At 63.3% G+C, this 17685-nt stretch overlaps 1 protein-coding gene across 29 annotated transcripts in view; it reads right to left on the minus strand.

Annotated features, from left to right (window-relative positions):
* The window catches only part of PLXNB2 (plexin B2), a 33206-nt gene that overhangs the window by 14509 nt on the left and 1012 nt on the right, over nucleotides 1-17685 (minus strand). For 2 of the 29 annotated variants that reach the window (XM_054470146.2, XM_063663339.1), the window contains exons 1-5: nucleotides 7291-7327; nucleotides 7029-7160; nucleotides 6149-6201; nucleotides 5501-5553; nucleotides 283-1366 (exon numbers count right to left, since the gene is read on the minus strand). In XM_054470146.2, the coding sequence (XP_054326121.1) occupies nucleotides 283-1353 (1071 nt within the window). In that variant the 5' untranslated portion in view covers nucleotides 1354-1366; nucleotides 5501-5553; nucleotides 6149-6201; nucleotides 7029-7160; nucleotides 7291-7327. Of the gene's footprint in view, nucleotides 1-282; nucleotides 1367-4360; nucleotides 4415-5500; nucleotides 5554-5834; nucleotides 5924-6148; nucleotides 6202-7028; nucleotides 7161-7200; nucleotides 7333-11116; nucleotides 11201-16811; nucleotides 17021-17335; nucleotides 17589-17685 lie in introns of those variants that run through there. The other 27 variants (XM_063663355.1, XM_063663337.1, XM_063663357.1 and 24 more) reach the window with 17 other exon arrangements.

The following is a 17685-nucleotide window of genomic DNA, read 5'->3' on the forward strand; positions in this document are numbered from 1 at the left end:
CCTCCGGCACATGTGGTCCCATACACGTCCCTGAGAACAGGGCCCACGTGGCAGGGAGCCCCACCATGCTCACTGTTATGTGCCCCAGTGCCCGACACAGGCCTGGGACTGGCGCCGGCGTGAATGGCACTGAGAGATGTGGCACCCACCCACGCGAGTGCCCACGCCGGCGAGAACCACGGCCACACTGCTCACATGCACCCTCCCCAGCAGGCTGGGACACGCAAACCCACGCATGGACGCCTGCAGTCCGGGCCCACAAGAACACACTGAGGCCCATACCAGCGCGTGGCCGCCGCACTGGATCTCGCCATGGAAGGGCTTGTAGAAGATGTCACGGGACGCCTCCCAGGTGCCTGTGTAGCAGGCGTTGCGGTTGGCCTCCATCTTGGCGTGCACCTCGTCCAGTGGGAACAGGCAGAGGCCCGCACCGGGCCCCCCACTGCTCCGGCTGTCTCTGCTGAAGACAGCATACAGCACCCTGCCAGAGCCAGGCGCAGCCACGGAGGCGGCCAGGCAGGTGCCAAAGGCAGCGGCATGGACGTCGGGGTCCCGGCACTGCAGGTCCATCTCCAGGTAGGAGTAGTAGTTGGGGTCCTCTCTGCACATGCGCGCCAGCAGCGTGCGGTTCCGGGCCGGGTGCTTGTCCTGCTGGTTGAAGACAAAGAAGACGTAGGGGCCGTCCTCGAAGGCCGCCACGAACTGCTGTGTGTTAGTGGACAGGTAGCCGGCCTTATAAGTGGCGTGGTCCGTGTAGGCTTCAAAGGCCTCCCTGCTGTCGGTCCGGTCCAGCAGCCGGGTGCTCACGATGATGCCGTTGTCGTGCGGCCCGTTGCCTTTGCCCACAAACAGCACGCGGTCACCACCGGGACCCGTGGAGCTCACCAGCCCCACTGTGGCCACGCCCTCGTCATTGCTGGCCACAAAAGACTTCTCCCCGCTGCCGTCCTCGTAGAACAGGCGGAGGGAGATGTTGCTCAGGGCACGCAGGGCGCAGATGCCCTTGAAGAGGCTGCCGCACTCCACCAGGCGCTTCCTGGGAGGGTCGAGCAGCAGCAGCTGGTTGACATTGTCGGTCATCTCAGCCTCATGGCACTGGCTGGCCTCGATGGGTGGCGTGCACTTCTTGTTGTCCAGGGCCGGGCCCGTGGCCACCTGCTGCTCCAGCTGCAGCTTCGCATCCAGCTGGTAGAGGGCATTCACCGCCCCCAGGTACACCACGCCTGAGGCCTCATCCACAGCCAGGTGGTTCAGCTCTTTCTCGCTGCGGAAGAAGTCCAGCTTGCGGGGCCTCAGGCTGGCACCTGCGCCCAGCAGGCCCAGCAGGGTCAGGGCCCAGAGCTGCAGTGCCATCGCCCCCGGCACCCTGTGGGAAGAGAGAAGGGTCAGGGGAGCCCTGACCCAGAGGACCCCCAATCAAATCCCTCTCCAGTCCCTGCCCCAAACATCAGAACATGGGAGAGAGGGTCACGCCACTCCACGAACTGAGGAACCTGGAGCTCCGCCCCTTCCTGCTTCACACCCCCGCCATCCTCGAGGTCTTGCCAAAGACCACTTCTCAGCCCTCCTCAAGTCCACCCTGACCGACCCCTGGGGCCAAGGCACTGCCACCGCCTGCTACGGGATCCCTCCCAGAGGTGCTGAAAACACTGGCAGGCCTGTCCCCGAGGCAAGGAGTCGACGCCCCCTGAAAGGCTCTCAGGTGCTCGCATTCATGCCCCCTGACCTGTGACCCCAAGGAGCTCCAGGTGGTCAGGACGCACCGGCCCCAGCGCACGGGCTCAGGCTGGCAGACAGACCCCTGGACGTTGGAACAGGCGGCTCACACATGGGGCAGAGGTGAAGGACACAGGAAACCAGAGGCTTGAGTGAGAGCAAGGGGTGCACCGTGCATAGCCCAACAAGTGCACATGCTGTTTACAACTGCCCACCAGAGCCCCCAGGCGGCCTGACTCCCCAGAGCCTCCCTGACCACCTCCAGGCCCCCTGCCCTGGTGAAACAGTGGAAGCCAGCAATCACCCACAGCTCCTCGCTCGGCCCATGTCACGCCCAGGGCAGAGCCTTGGAGAATCACCCACCCACCCCTCGCTCGGCCCATGCCATCCCCAGGGCACAGCCTCTGATGTGCGCACAGGGGAGGCAAGAAGGGGACCTGGGTATCCATGAGCAACTCCAAATCCACCAGGACTCAGAGGCAGAGGCCCCCACATCTGCAGGCTGGACAGGCTGTGTCCATATGCGTGTAACTGAGCATGTCTCAGTGTGGGGTCTGTGCCTGGGTCCGGGTGGATGAGGGGGATGTGTGGTGTGATGGGTGAGCTGCTGAGGACCAGGCTGAGCTAAGGGTCTCCCAACAGGAGGAAGATCCAAGGCCCCACAGGTGGACCCAGGACATGCGTGGTCCTCCCTCTTTTTCTCCCTACCAGACTCAAGTGCATCTTAGGGGCTCAGACACAAGTGGCAGACAGGGCCCTTCTGCCTCTGAGCTCTTCCTCAGGGTGGTCCGTCCCTCTCACACTAGGGACCCTGCTCCATCCTGGCCAGTGATCCCTACATCAGCCTCCCCTGCCAGTGCCCCCTCCTCATGCTCCCAACCACCCCCACTCCTGGGCCCACCGTCATCTTCCCTGAGTGCACCAGTACGGGGGGCTCCCAGGTGTCCAGGGCAGCCCTGCCATGGCAGGTGCCAAGGGGGTCCAGACTCGATGGCAGAGGGTCACGAGGGATGGAGGCCCTGGCTTCCCCCACCTCCCTGTGCAGGCCCACCCCGTGTCTCCAAAGGGACTGCCACACCCTCTCAGGCCACTGCAAGTGTCACCTCCCTGCATATGTCTCATCCCCTCGAAACGCAATCCTCTTTCTCACCACATATTTGAAAGTTTTGCCAGGCTCGGTGGCTCACGCCTGTAATCCCAGCACTTTGGGAGACCGAGGCGGGTGGATCACGAGGTCAGGAGTTTGAGACCAGCCTGGCCAACATGGTGAAACCCTGTCTCTACTAAAAACACAAAAAAATTAGCCGAGCGTGCTGGCACCCGCCTGTAGTCTCAGCTACTCCAGAGGCTGAGGCAGGAGAATCGTGTGAACCTGGGAGGCGGAGTTTGCAGTGAGCCAAGATCGCACCACTGCACTCCAGCCTGGGCGACAGAGCGAGACTGTCTCAAAAAAAAAAAAAGTTTTAAGTGTAGAAAGAACAAGCCACAAAATGCAAATGTTTCCACATCCCTGTGTCTCTGACGGCCAAGCTGACCACGATAGCCTGTGACCCATTTCTCAGGTGAAGAAACTGAGGCACGGAGCAGAATTTGCCCAAGGCCACACCGCGGGCATGGGTAGGGCTGGGATTCTCACATGCAGTGGGAGCAGCTTGGCCTCTGACCACTGTGTTTCTCCACCCTTTTGACAGCCCCCTAACCCCCCTGGCCTCTGTCCTCCCAGGAGGGCAGGGGAGCCCACTCTGCCACTCCGTAGCCAGGGGAAGTGTTTCTCCCAAGCCTCGGCTTTGGGTGAAGCTACATTTACTGGCACAGCCGCCCTCCACCTGCCCGTGGCAACCCCGTTCTGATTGCCCGCACGCTTCCTGAAATCTCCTGAGGTGCAACCAAGACGCAACCAACCGACAACATCTGAGCCACCCCAGGGCCCGCATGCGTGAGACAGTGCTGCACTGGCCTTCCTGCTCCCTGGGGGTGCGCCCATCAGACAGGCAGCTCCTGCCCAGCACAGAACCCCCTCCCTGCACTGGGGGTTCAGTGCTCAGCTGCTGCCCAGCCCCTGAAGCCCCCTGCCCAACCCCTGGAGCTCCCAGGTGCCCACGAGCACAGCAGCCGCTGGGAGAGGTGACCACCCACAGGCTAGGGAGTTCCTGGCTGCTTGGCGGCAGAGAGGCTGGGCAGGGCCATGGGACCCCAGGCTTCACCAGGATAGGGGTGATCAGCCAGGAGAAGATGCTGGCTTTAGTGAGAGACACAAAGATTCTACAAGCCCACAGGAACCTCTGGGCATGATCCTGGCGGAGGGGGTTCTATGTCCAGCTCAGCCAGGGTCCCCCGCTGTGGCTCAGTGGCCTGTCCAGGGGAGAGGAGAGGAGGGTACAGGAGTCCCAGGCCTCCAGGAGAGGCCCGTAGGCTACAGCCACAGCCCATGGCCCTACTAGGGAGGAGCAGCGCCTGCCCGAAGGCTCCCCAACCCCCTGCGCCCCTCCCCTACCCACGGCCATCCGGGGGCAGGTCCCACAGGCCCCCGCCTTCTAAGTGCACCCAGTGGTGCCAGCGGGGGCAGGCAACATCCAGGCCCCTCGGCCCCGCGCCCAGGCCTGCTGCCCTCCCCTCCCGGCCCCGCTCACCCGGCCCCGCTCACCCGGCCCAGCTCGGTGGCAGTGGCGGCGGCAGCCTTGGCCCGGCGCAGCTCCCGGGAATGAATGGAATGCGCCCGCAGCCGGGAGGGGAGCGCGGGGGCGGGGCCCACGGTCCCCTCAGATCTGGCCCGGACCGTCGTGGGGCTGCCCAGGGAACCCTGCGGCGCCCCTAGCCCCAGGAAAAGCAATGGCTCTGGGCCCCCACCAGCCACCCCTCACCCGTCCCCCAGCTTCCACCCAGGGAAGCCACTCACCCACCTGCCAGGGCTCCAGGGGCCCTGGTACAGGAAGAAGGCTCTCCTGTCCCTGTCCCTGCCGGGGGCTGGCACACGCTAAGTGCTCAATAAACACCACCGTGTGCCACCAGGGAAAGCCTGACTCCCAGGGTCCTACCAGCCCAGGCTTTCCAGGGTGGCAGGCGCGGCTGGGGTGACACCCTACAGGTGGCAGCTGCCTTCTGGTTCCTGGACAAACAAGGCCTCAGGTGACCTGCCTGCCCAGGCCCAGGAGCAAAGGGCAACCCACCGGACCAGCAGCAAAGCTCCGGCAGTGCAGGAGGCGCCAGGCACAGCCAGCTACGCTTCCTGCTGCCTGTGTTCCTGGAACAGGAGGGAGGGCGGGCAGCAGGCACTTCCTGTTTTGAAGCCCTCCTGGGACCCCCACTTACGGGGCTGGCGGGGATTTCCTCGGGCCCTCTGGTGCCTTCCTCCTGGCTGAAGCTCGGAGGGGCACTTTCAAGAGGCCACACCAACTCTGGCTGCTGCTGGCCCACAAAGCGTCTGCACAGGCCCCCCCCTCGCCACACCCCCAACGCTCAAATTCCCAGCCCTGATGTCCCAGAACCCGGTGCCACAGTGCCACAGTCTCACTGCAGACCACTCCACCTGAGCAAAAGCTTGTCCTGAGCAAAAGCTTCGCCTCAGAGAACCTTGGGGGCCTCAGAGCGGCTCTGTGGGCAGGGAAGCTCCCCACTTCCATCTAGGCCAGGCCATGGGAGCGGTGGCAGAGTGACAGGTATGGTTGCAACCTGGCTGGACAGAGCCTCGCAGACACCACATGGCAGTTCTAGATACCTCCAGCCTCCCTGTCCACATAGCCCCAGCCACCCACTGCCTTTCCCAGGTGGTGTGCAGCCCCCTCACCGAGGCTCCAGTGGTCCAGCTCAGTTTCTGCTCCAGGCCAGCATCGAGATTCTCTAGGAGGCAAAGGAGAGACGCCGGTCACAAGAGGAGCTCGGTCTGCTGTGGAGCCCCCCACCTCTGTCCCATGCTGGTGGGAGTTGGGGGAAGAAACATCCCACAGGACCCCATCTGGCCTTTGCCTTCCCTCTGGCCCCTGCACAGCCCCTTCCTCGACACCTCCAGGGCTCCTGGCACTCCCCTCTGTCAGGGGCTTTCTGCCTGTTTAAACTAGGTATGGCTATTACTTTGCTTAAAATAAAAGTTGCTTTCTGAGGCCGGGTGCGGTGCTTCACACCTGTAATCCCAGCACTTTGGGAGGCCGAGGCGGGAGGATCATGAGGTCAGGAGATCGAGACCATCCTGGTGAACACAGTGAAGCCCCGTCTCTACTAAAAATACAAAAAAATTAGCCAGGCCTGGTGGCAGGCGCCTGTAGTCCCAGCTACTCATGAGGCTGAGGCAGGAGAATGGCATGAACCCGGGGGGCGGAACTTGCAGTGAGCGGAGATCGCGCCACTACACTCCAGCCTGACTTCGTCTCAAAAAAAAAAAGAAAAGAAGTTGCTTTCTGAAAAATATGCATACCCATGACCCTGAAATTTCACTTACTGGCTATGTGACCTTGGGCAAGTTACTTAACTTCTCTGTGCCTCATTCTTCATCTGTGGAATGGAGACAGAATAGTGAGCTACCCCCAGGGGTTTATAAGGACTAAATGAATTCATTCACAAAAAGCCTCAGAGTGTTACACTGTAGCACTCAGCAATGCTTGCTATTGTATCTTCCCTTACTATTGTATCTTCTAGTTCTGGATAAACACAGACTATACCCACAGGGAGGCACAGACCCAGGGTGCTTCTTGGCATAGTTGGCTTTAGTGAAAATTTGGCAGCCACCCAGCATCCCACCAGAGGATACTGTGGAAGACTACATGGTAGATGCAGGTGCGTCTGTGCTGACTCTGATGGAGAAGTCTGGGTGCAGTATTTGGCCCCATCCATCTCTGAGAGGCTCCAGAAGCCCTCAAACCAAATTCAAAACAGTGGCCGGCTAAGGCTGGGTGCGGTGGCTCACATCTGTAATCCCAGCATTTTGGGAGGCTGAAGCGGGTGGATCACGAGGTCAGGAGTTCGAGACTAGCCTGACCAACATGGTGAAACCCCATCTCTACTAAAAATACAAAAATTAGCCGGGCATAGTGGTGCGTGCCTGTAATCCCAACTACTCAGGAGGCTGAGGCAAGATAATTGCTTGAACCCGGGAGGCGGAGGTTGCAGTGAGCAGAGATCGCACCACTGCACTCCAGCCTGGGCAACAGAGTGAGACTGTGTCTCAAAAAAAGAAAAGTAAAGAAAATAGTGGTGAACATTGGGAGCAAGGAGGAGGCCACTGCAGTCCAGCCCAGGCCAGAGTGAGACCGTCTCAAAAAATACACACACACACACACACACCCCCCACAACAAAAAAGTTCAAGGAACTTGAACTAGACCATGAACTGGCCGCGTGTGGTGGTGCAGCCTGAAGTCCCAGGTACTGCGGAGGCTGAGGCAGAGTAGCTTGAGCCCAGGAGGTCTAGGCTGCAGTGAACTGTGATTGTGGGCAACAGAGCGAGACCCTGACTCTAAGATTAAAGCAAAACACAAGTTTAAGACTATATTTACATATTGCTTGTCTAAATAAGAAGCTGAGCCAGGCGCGGTGGCTCACGCCTGTAATCCCAGCACTTTGGGAGGCTGAGGCGGGCAGATCACCTGAGGTTGCAGTGAGCTGAGATCACACCATTGCACTCCAGCCTGGGGAAAGAGCAAGACTCTGTCTCAAAAAAAAAAAAAAAGAGAAAGAAAAGAAGGTAGGCTCCACTCTGTCTCAGGATGTGACTCTCCAGGCCCTCAATAGCCACCCCTACAACCAAGGTTCAGCTACTGAATCCTGCTCAGGCCCCAGAGTCCACTGCAGCCTGGCCAGGTTGTGTGCCAGCAAAGCGCCTCCTCCTGCAGGGCCAGGCCCTGCTCTCCTCCCACCCCCACCGGGATCCTCATGTGCCCTGTGCAGCAGGACCCAGGGTTAGACATGTGGTGACAGCAGCAGGGGGGCGGCGGGAAGGGAGGTGAGCTCCACAGCTGTGCATGGACTGTGCTACCCTGCTGCACAGGTAAGGGTTAACCCGGCCAAAGGGCTGGGGATAGGATGAGGTTTGGGGGGCAGAGAGTGTCCTTTTGACCTGAGACTCAACAGCACCTTTGTGAAAAGGGCGAAAGGCTGCTCCTCTGGCAAACTCAGAAGCCAAAGCACAGGGCAGCACCGGGTCTCCTGAGAAAGCCAGGACCCGCCGGGACTGGAGACTACAGCTCCCGACGGAGGTGGCAGCCATGGCGGTGGCGCGGTGCCCCCAGACCTGCCGTCTTGAAGGGACGCCACACCGGCCTGTGTGCCCCTATGCCCACTCCCTCAGCCTCCTGGAGCCCCCAAACTTCTCCCTGCAGCATACCCCCAGGCCCCAGCCTCCACCGGCCCAGGCCTCAGGCGTTGGGGGGATCAGCCAAGGTCAGGGGAGGCTGGCCTCCTCCCCACCCACCCTGCACACCCTCGGACAACCTCGTGAGTGATCGATCCGCTCAGGAAGCCAGAGGCAGGGCCCATACTCCAGTCTCCTGGAGGAGGCTTCCTGCCGTCCTCTTCCCTGGCCCTCACAGTGGAGGACAGCCATGGATTTCCCCTCCCAGAGAATAACACCAGGATCCCTCCACCCTCAGCCTGGGGCCCTTCCTGGCCCAAGTCTACCTCCTCTGCCCGGCCTCTGGCTTCTCCCACCTCCATCCATCCTGCCCTCAACACTGAGCCAGGCTCCATCTCCTGCTTACAGAATTCCCGCTTAGCTACCCCAGAAAAAGGAGTTTTTCCTTAGGTGGCTGTGGTCACACCTGATGCTGCTGCACACAGGGACCTCAAGGCCTGAACTCCAGAGCCAGACCAGTGAGTTCACACCCTAGCTCTGTCACGTTCTAGCTGGCTCATGTGGGCCATTCAGAAAGCTGCTCTGTGCCTCAGTTTCCCCATATGTAACCTGGGGGTCATTATGGCGCCCACCTCAGAGGGCTGCCTTGAGGTTGAGTGGGTGTGGAAATCTTTACAGCTGTGCCCACTCAGAGAACGCCGCCTCATGACATTCCCACGTCCGTGTTCACTGTGCTCCCTGGAAAGCCCCTGCCCATCCTTTAGACCCCGAGACATCCTCCCTAACCCAGCTCCTGAGGGACTGGCCTTGCTCTGTGGTCTATGGTCTTCACTGACAGGCCCCGGCTGCCCCCCAGCCCCGCCCCAACAAGTCCAAACACTGGATCTGGTCACTAGGCACCTGCCGGTCCAAGCTCAGTGAGCCGGGAAGGGGTGGTGACATGCAGGGGTGGGAGCCCAAAAGAAGACCTGTCCCCGCAGGCCACCCCCAGGCCAACAGAACAGAAGGGTCTCCTCCCCCAACCAGAACTCCGACACGGGCCAAGGGCAGCACAGGGATGCTGGGCCTCCCCCCTACAACCTAGACAGCCTGGGAGGCAGCAGGAGCTGCTTACTGGCTGGGCACCTGTGGCCCCCCTCCTCGGGTCCCTTTTTTTTTCTGACCACCAGCCCCAGGCCCCTTGCACGGGCTGAGTCTGGCCCCCGCCCCTCCCACAAGGTAAAGGTAAACAAGAGGCATCTAAGGGGGAAGGACAGAGCCCTACTCCAGATGAGGCCAAGAGTGGGGGCTGCCAGGCCCCCCAACTCCTGCCAGCCTTGGTTCTGAGACCGCCCCAAGTCTTGGCTGCACTGCGGGGTGGTTCCAGTGGGGACTAAAACTGGGGGTTCTCTGCCTTTCAGTATTTTCAAGCAAACAGACTGAGCCATTCTTTTCTTCTCTTTTTTTTGAGACAGGTCTCACTCTGTCACCCAGGCTGGAGTGCAGGGGCATGATCTTGGCTCACTGCAACCCCCGCCTCCCAGGTTGAAGCAATTATCCTGCCTCAGTCTCTCGAGTAGCTGGGACTACAGGTGCACGCCACTATGCCTGGCTAATTTTCTGTATTTCAGTAGAGATGGGGCTTCACCGTGTTGCCCAGACTGGTCTCGAACTCCTGAGCTCAGGCAATCCACCCGCCTTGGCCTCCCCAAGTGCTGGAATTACAGGCGTGAGCCACCACACCCAGCCAGACTGAACCATTCTTAATGCTAAAATCAAACCAGTACAAAGCAGTCAGGCCCAGTGGGAAGGCAGGCCCAGCTTGGGGGCTGCTCTTGGCCAGGCTAGGCTGTGGGCTCTGGCACGGGAACCAGAGCGGGCAGGGGCCAGAGAAGGTGCATGGGCAGCGGCCGGCAGGGGCCAAGATGGGGATCCAGGCAGCAGCAGCCATGAAGAACTAGGACAGCTCAGGCCTAGGCCTGGGAGGGCAGGAGGGGGTGGCATGAGCACCTAGGACATGGGCGGTGGAGAAGGCAAGGGTTCTAGGGCTGTGCGGCCCTCCAGGCCTCAAACGATTGGGGTGGACACAGGCCCTGCACGGGGGTGGGGGGGGAGGGGCCGGGCCCTGCACGGGGGTGGGGGGGGAGGGGCCGGGCCCGGTGCGGGGGCGGGGGAAGCAGCCTCGGACAAAGTGAGTGATAGGCTGCCCCAAGCACAAGGCCAAGGCGCGTCTGAGAGTGGCTGTCCCGGAACGGGGCGACAGGCGTCACAGAGAAGCCACGGAGGCCCCGCAGTCAGCAGCCAGGGGGCCGGGCCAAAGCTAGCGACACACGCAAATCTGCAATTAGCCCAGAGCGCTAAACAAATCAGAGGAAACAAAACAGACGCGCCGGCGAATCCCAGCCTCCGCTGTTTTCAAAACAAGCGCGAGGGGGGCGCCGCGGGGCGTGGGGCTGGGGGGTGGGCAAGGACCCCAGCCGCCCCTTCCCGCAGCGCCGCGCCCGTGGGTAGATGCGGGGAGGGACTGGTTGGAGAGCGCGCGGGAGACCCGGCGAGGGCGAGACCGGCGGCCCCGCCACCCAGCCCCACCCGCCGGTGACCCGGGTCGGAGTTCAGCCCAGGAGGCGGGAGACGGCCCCCCGGGGCCAGCGCGGCGGGGAGCGGTGTCTCCTGGGTGGGTCTGAGAGCCCGGTACCCGGCCAGAGCCAAAGGCGGGCACCCTGGCCTGTGTGGAGCGCCCTGGACTATTCCTCCCAGGCCGACCCAGGTGGCACAGCCCCGCCCCCGGCGCCGGCGCCGCCAGACTCCCCCGAGGGCACAGAACGGTTGCCTGGGAGCCAGGGGCAAAGCGCGCCCGGGGCCAGGAAGCGCGGGGACCAGGCCCGCGCCTCCTCGGCGCCGCCCACTGCCCCCCGCGAGCCCAAGCTCCACGGCCACCGCCCGCGCCCTCCCGGGGACTCCGGCGCCCCGTCCGCCCCTCGGCCCCGCGCACCTGGAGGGAGCACGTGGCCGCCTCTGGGACAAACCTCACCAGGCCGGGGACCCAGGACGCGCGAGCGGGTGGGAGCCTGACCCGAGTAACAATGACGGCGGCGGCGACAGTCACACGAGCGCAGGAGACGTCGTCCCCGCGGGGCGCTCACCTGGCGTCAGGCACATCGGATCGCACAGCCAGCCATTACCTAAGTCCTCCGGGCCGTGGAAGGGGCGCGGGGAGCGGCTCCGCCCCGCCGACGGTGGCTCCGCCCGTGCCCCGGGTCGGTCTCAGGGCTCGGCCCCTCCCGGCCCAGCTGCCAATCATGCACGACCCTGCCCGGAGCAGCCTCCCGCAGGACTCTGGACCCAGGGTCAAGGCCAGACTCACCCGGGGCAAAGGCCGAGCGCTCCCGGCACAACCCGACCTGGGAGCTGGGGTGGGGCGGGGCGGGGCTCCAGGGACAGAATGATGTCGAGGCCTGAGCCTCGCGTCAGCGTCTACAGGGGTCCCCGCTGGACTCTCGGCTGAGGACCCCTCCCAGGTGGAGGCCGTCGCACCCCTTCCCCGCCAGCCTGGTTTCAGGGCGGGGCTCCTACTTTGGGCCAACCTCCCTGCAGTCTGGGCTCTGGGTCCCAGCAGGAAAAGTCACCCTGGCTGGTGGCAGCAATGGGGTCACCAGCCCAGGATCCTGGGGGTGCCCCATGAAGCCCCAGCTCCTCCTGTCACCTGCTCCAGCCGAGTTAGTCACAGCTCCCACTGGTCCACACTTCCTGATGCACCCAGGCCACCTGGTACCCAGGGCCTCTGTATCTAGCCCTGGCCCTCAGGCACCCGCTGAGCTCACCTGGCCATGCCCAAGGGGCCTGCCCCAGCCCCCTCTCCACCTCTGCACCAAGTGCAGCCCCTGTATATGGTGCCTCCCTAGAATGGGGCCCCAGGCTGCCCTTCCATCACACACACAGTTGTGAGGCCCTCCTCAGCCTCCTCTCCGGCCACGGCCCACTGGCGCATCTGGAGGATGGTCCTCCCCAGCCCTCAGACAGAATGTGGGATCCAGTTGGCTACGGCGCCCTGTCCCCACACACACCAGGCCTGCAGAACCACCTCTCTCCTCAACCACCCCTTTCGGGGTCCCAGCCCCCATCCTTTCCAGCCTTGGCACAGCTGCAGCCCCCTCTTGCTACACAGCGGTTCTTCGGGTCAGAAAGCTGGGCAGCGCAACAAACCCACCGATGTCTCTGTGCTTCCTGAGGACCTCCTGCGGGAGGGGCGGGCACTGCCAGGCGCTCGGGGCACACACGAGGCCAGTGGCTACTGCAGGAACCACCAGCTCATCAGGACAGGACATGCGGTCAGACAGCAGGCGGCCACGGAGGGACTCTCGCGGGATTCTGGGGCTCAGTCCCTCGGAGTCTCTCCTGAAAGGAGGCCTCCTGGCCCACCGGCACCCAGCCCCACCTGCAGGCTCTCCTCTGAGTGGCCCCCATGCATCTCCCCCTTTCCAGCTCAACCCCGCAGCAGCCGGCTGCTCAGAGACCAGGTCCTGCCTGGATGCAGCTGGCTCAGGACCAGCCCCCGCCCACAGCCCCCTTCTCACCCCCGGGGTGGGTGTTGGGGGGTGGACGGGTGAGGCCCCAGCCAGTGAGCAGTAAGCAAGGCCTGTAATCTCCCCGTCAGCCTGTCAGCGCCTCAGCGGTCACCCCAGCCCCGCCTCGCCCATCACCGCTGAACCCCACAATTAGCTTGGGGCACCGCGCCAAGCCTGTGTGCCAGACACCACTTGCACACATGACCATGCGTGTGCAGACACACATGGCTGGGTGCTGCCGGAAGAGCCCTGCCAACAGGGTCTCACCCCAACACCCAGAACTCGTCCCCAGTACAAAGAGCCTGGGAGAGATGCCTCAGGCCGGGGCACTTGGGCTGAGAGGGGCAGTGGGGCTCTCAGAGCCCAGCGTTGCCTGGAGCCCCGAGGGAGGGGCCATGTGTGGCATGGGGGAGGGGGGCGGGGACAGGGCCATCTCAGCAGAGGAAAGGGGCTGCCTCTGCCCAGGATGAGTTGGGGGTGGCATGGGGAAGTGGGGTGGGGGCAGGGCCATCTCAGTAGGGGAGAGGGGCTGCGTCTGCCCAGGATGAGCTGGGGGTGGCATGAGGGAGGGGAGCGGGAGCAGGGCCGTCTCAGCAGAGGAGAGGGGCTGCGTCTGCCCAGGATGAGCTGGGGGCTGGTGAGGCACAGGGTGTTGGGCAGGACCTGGGTCCAGGCCAAGGGTGAGGCAGCCCAGGATGTGGGCTGGGCCCCACAGGGGCAAACACTCAGGGCTTTGGGAGGCCAGAGGAACAGGGATTTCCCAATGAGGAAATGCCCATCTCAGAGTGGGGGCAGGACAGTGAGTAGGAGGTGATGCCCGTGGCTGGAGCTGTGTGGAGAGGTGGGTGCCCCGGAGGCCAGGTCCAGCCCCTTGCTCCACGCGGGGGCTTGCTCTGTTCATGGTGGAGCTGAGAACTTCGAACCCCCCGGGGCCTGGTCAAGAGCCACTGGGCCCCAGGTCTAGATGCGGAACTGGGGGACCCTCCAGCGAGCTTTGCTGGGCCTGGGCGGCCTGCCTGGGGCGCCCCACCTTCCCACCCTCCTCCCTAACATCCTTTTCTCCTGAGGTCCCTCAGGGTGGTCACCAGATCAGGCTCGGTGCCAAGATGGGAGTGGGGAGGCCAAGCCCCTCGGCTACCCTGGTCAATCTCTGAGGCTGAGAGGGAGTAGGGGGGCCGTGCTGGAGCACCTTCCTCCCACCACCTCCCTCCCACCACCTGCCCCTTGCCCCTGTCAACTGCTGGCTCCACTTAAAATAGCTTCTCCCCCTCGCTGGTGGGAGGGAGGCCCTGGTGTCAAGCCGGTAAGGCTGGAGCAAGGCTGGGCACAGGGCCTGGGCTCAGCAGTGTTCTGTGCCCTCCTTCTCCTCCAAAGCAGGCCCCAGCTCTGAAAACACACCTGGCAGGGCTGGGATCCACAGAGTCCTCACCTCCTGCTGGTCCTCAAACCCCACTCTCCATGGCTGGGTCCCTGAAATACTTGGATTACCCTCAAGCCCCCCACCATCCCGCCAAGCTGTGGCCCCCATGCCACCCTACCACGTCGGAGTCACACAGGCCCAGGCCTCCCTTGCTTCCCCCAGGAGAGACCCCCCACGCTCCTGCTTCTGGCCTGTCCTCAGAGCCCCAGAACTCACCTAGGTTCAAAGCCAGACCCCAGCTGAGGACCCAGCATGGACCCCAGGCAGGTGCAGTGACAATCAGAGCACGCTCCTACCACAGCCACCCACGCAGCCTGAGGCATAGCCCCCTGGAAACTGCCTCGGCCTTCAGCACCCCACTTCGGACCAGCAGGGCAGGGGGGTTCCTCCTCTGAGAAGCCCTCAAAGCTGCCTGGAAGGAGCGGACAGTGCCCCCAGCCGCCAATCTGACAGGTGGCCCAATCTGTCTCTGAGCAGGTGGCATGCTGGCTCGGGGTCCCCAGACCAGAGCAGGAGGTCACCTGGGAAGAGAGCTGCAGCCCTGCACAAGGCTCATGGGCAGGAACCGTCCCAGCCACAGGAGCAGACGCCCTTGCCTGGCCCCTCGTGTTCACACAGGAGGCCGTGTTCACACAGGAGGCCTTCTCAGAGGTGGACACCAAGCACTTTTCCTCTTTCTTGCGCTTGCTGCGGGACTCAGCTGGGGCAGCATCAGGCCCAGAGATCGGTGCTAGACAGTGTGGCTCCACCCAGGGCCCCCCATGGAAGCTGCTGACCAGCTGTGCCAGAGGGTCCGGGGGCCCTACCCCCAGAAGCCCAGTCCCTGCCCCTGATGCTGCTGCTGCTGGGACCCTGCTGGCAGAGCTGGGGGCTGAACTGGGGCAGCACCTCCCTCTCCTGCCCCAGGCTTGGGCCGGGACTCAGCTGGCACCGGAATGAGGAACTATTGGCTTTCAGAAGCCAGGAGACCTTAGGAGGCTGAGGAAGAGAGCTGGACCTGCCCCCAGGCGCCCTGATCCCAGCCCAGGGCAGTCTCCTCCCTCACCTAGCCTGGGACCTGAGGCAGCTCAGGTGTGGCCTCAGGGGCCACCCCCAGGGAAGGCCACCAACCATAGCGGGCCACGGTGTGGGCTGACCTCTGGGTGTGAAGGGCTCCAGGATCTGGGCTGCAGAGGTGGGACTGTGCGAAACAGAACCCCCAGCTCCACAGCCAGGCCAGCCCCAGGCTCCTCCCCAGACACAGACATCCCCAGGGGGTGGGGCAGACCTGCAGTACCACCAGGGACAGCCTGCCCCATCATCCCCGGCACCACTGGGCCTGGGGCCAGTCACTGTCACAGGTTCATGAATCTCACAGGGCAGGGCGGATCCACTGGGGGGGGCGGGGTGCAAGTGTTCAGGGCCAGACGGGAGGGGCCCAGCCAATCCCTTCACACGCTTGGTCTTCAGAGAGAAGCCTTCTGAGCCAGGAGGGCCGCTGTGTCAGGGCCTGGCTTGAGGCCACACCTGTGGCTGGGGGAGCCCCAAACAGCGCAGGGTCCTTCCCTGGTAGGCAGAGAGAGGTGGGGGTCCTTACAATCCAGGGGTATGGGAAGAAGCAGGCCCTGTGTTAAGGGATGTGAAACCATGGAAAGGAAGAAGGTGGAGGAAACTCGTGTAGCCCAGAAAGAGAGAAGCTAGGGCAGCTGCCTCCCCGGGGCCCCAGAGCCCGAGCACCCCACACCAGCCTCCCCGGGGCCCCAGAGCCTGAGCACCCCCCACCAGCCAAGGCTCTGACCCACCCTCCCCATCCTGTAATTAGTCAGAGACCCAGCCCCACCCCACCCACAAGCCCCACCCCAAACACAAACAGCCACTACCCCTGAGGGAGGGAGGGGCTCTGGCCAGCCCCAGCCCCACCGAATCTCCCACCCCCAAAGCAACTGGATCTGCCTCACAGAAGGGAAGTCAAGGTTGGGGGGCCCCTTGCTGGCTACTGGGTGAGTTCTGAGCAGCTCACCACCTCATCCCCAAACCGTGTCCAAGGCGGGCTGTGGGCACAGGAGGTTCCCCGCCAACTTCCAAGGAGGGCGGCCAGGCTGCAGCCAGAGGGACGGAGGCATGAGCTGAGTGAGAACTCCCGGCTCAGGGGAAGGCAGCCCTCATGGCAGAGGCCTGGCATCCAAGTGCCTGCCTAGCTCAGAGAAGGCACAATATGAGGGGCCGGAAGACACAGCCTCTCCCGGCCAGTACACCCCTGCCCATGCCCACGTCCGAGGGGGACCATCAGCTGTGGCTGGCACAGGATGAGGCGGGGGCAGGACATGGTGAGCACGGACGACGTCCTGGGCTGGGAGGAGGACTGTGCCATATGGGCCCTCCCCACCACCTTCCAATCCAATCTCTTCTGCTCCACTTCCCTGGGCCGGGGCCAAGCCCCTGGGCTTTCCGCACTTGGGGCCAGCTGCCGGCTCCACCTCCCCGATGTGGTCCCCATGCAGGCTGCTGGGCACACGCCCCGGGCGCACATACAGCACGGACCCAGAGCACCAGGCAGCCACAGCCCTGGGCACACAGCATCGCAGATGACTCCTCACACAGACCTATCTCTGGCCTCAGTCTCCCCACCTGCAGGATGGGCTCACAGGCACCATATTCAAGGGGGGTCGTAGGCGAGGACTGGCTGTCGGAGGGGCTTGGAGGGAGGCTGGTCCATTAGTCAGGAGCTGAACAGGGAGTCAGTTGGGCAGGAGGGCCCCCTGAGGGAGACCCCAGTGCCCTCCCTAGCAGCCTAGCCTCGTTCCTGCCTGCTCCTCCCTGGCACGCACAGGTCACTGGCACAGGGTGTGTCCCTGAACTTGGGCCTGGAGATACCTCAGAGGCTCTTCAGACCACCGTGGAGGCTTCTCGGGGCGAGGGGGTCCCTGGGTGGGCCCAGAGCTCCTCCTGTCCCATGGTCTCCCGCAGAGGGGCCTGGGCCCGCTGCAGGGTCAGCAGGGCCTGCTGGGGCCAACCTTGGGGTTTTATCCAACCCAAAGGTGACGCATCTTCTCCCCGCCCAGTCTGGGCAGCTGCAGTAGAAAGTGGCAGAGCTGCCCGGACTTGCCTGTCCTCCTCCTGGGGCCCTCAACCCACGGCCCGGAAGTGGATCCCTCTCCCACGCTGCAGCCTCCCGCTTGGGGTGGCTGGACACGGCTGGATAATCCAAAATAATTCTTTCTTGGCAGGCAGCCGGTGGGGGAGGGGGACTCACATTCCAAACCCTTGTTTTTCTCAGTAACTTCCCTCCTCTACTGGGGCAAGGAACCCCTGGCCAGACCTCAGGCCTCCCAGACCCCCCGGGACAGAGGTGGGCCCCCCATAGGTACCGTGGGAGGACTCAGATGTGCCAGGCCCACCTGCTTGCTCCTCAGTCGGCTCCGGGGATTTCTATGCAACATGCAAAAAGCTGATTCGCCACGAACATGTGCCCGCTGGTCCTGCCCTCCGGGGGACCCTCACCTCCAGGCAGGAAAGGGAGGGCTCCTCCCACCAGCTCTTCAGCTGTTCCGTGCCAGGGTCATCTGGGGATGGGGCAGGCTGAGAGCCCCCACTTCCCGGCAGCCTCGCTCTCCCACCCGCAAAGGGCTCTTGAGGAAGCTCAACTTCAAAGCCTCACAGGCTGCGCGGAGCCTCCAAGCAAGGGCCAAAGTCAGACATTAAGTGGGGGGGCGGCCCAGGGAAGGTGGGGCCCAGGCAGCCCTCCAGG

The sequence above is a fragment of the Pongo pygmaeus genome, chromosome 23, assembly GCF_028885625.2.
Source record: "Pongo pygmaeus isolate AG05252 chromosome 23, NHGRI_mPonPyg2-v2.0_pri, whole genome shotgun sequence".
NCBI lineage: Eukaryota > Metazoa > Chordata > Mammalia > Primates > Hominidae > Pongo > Pongo pygmaeus.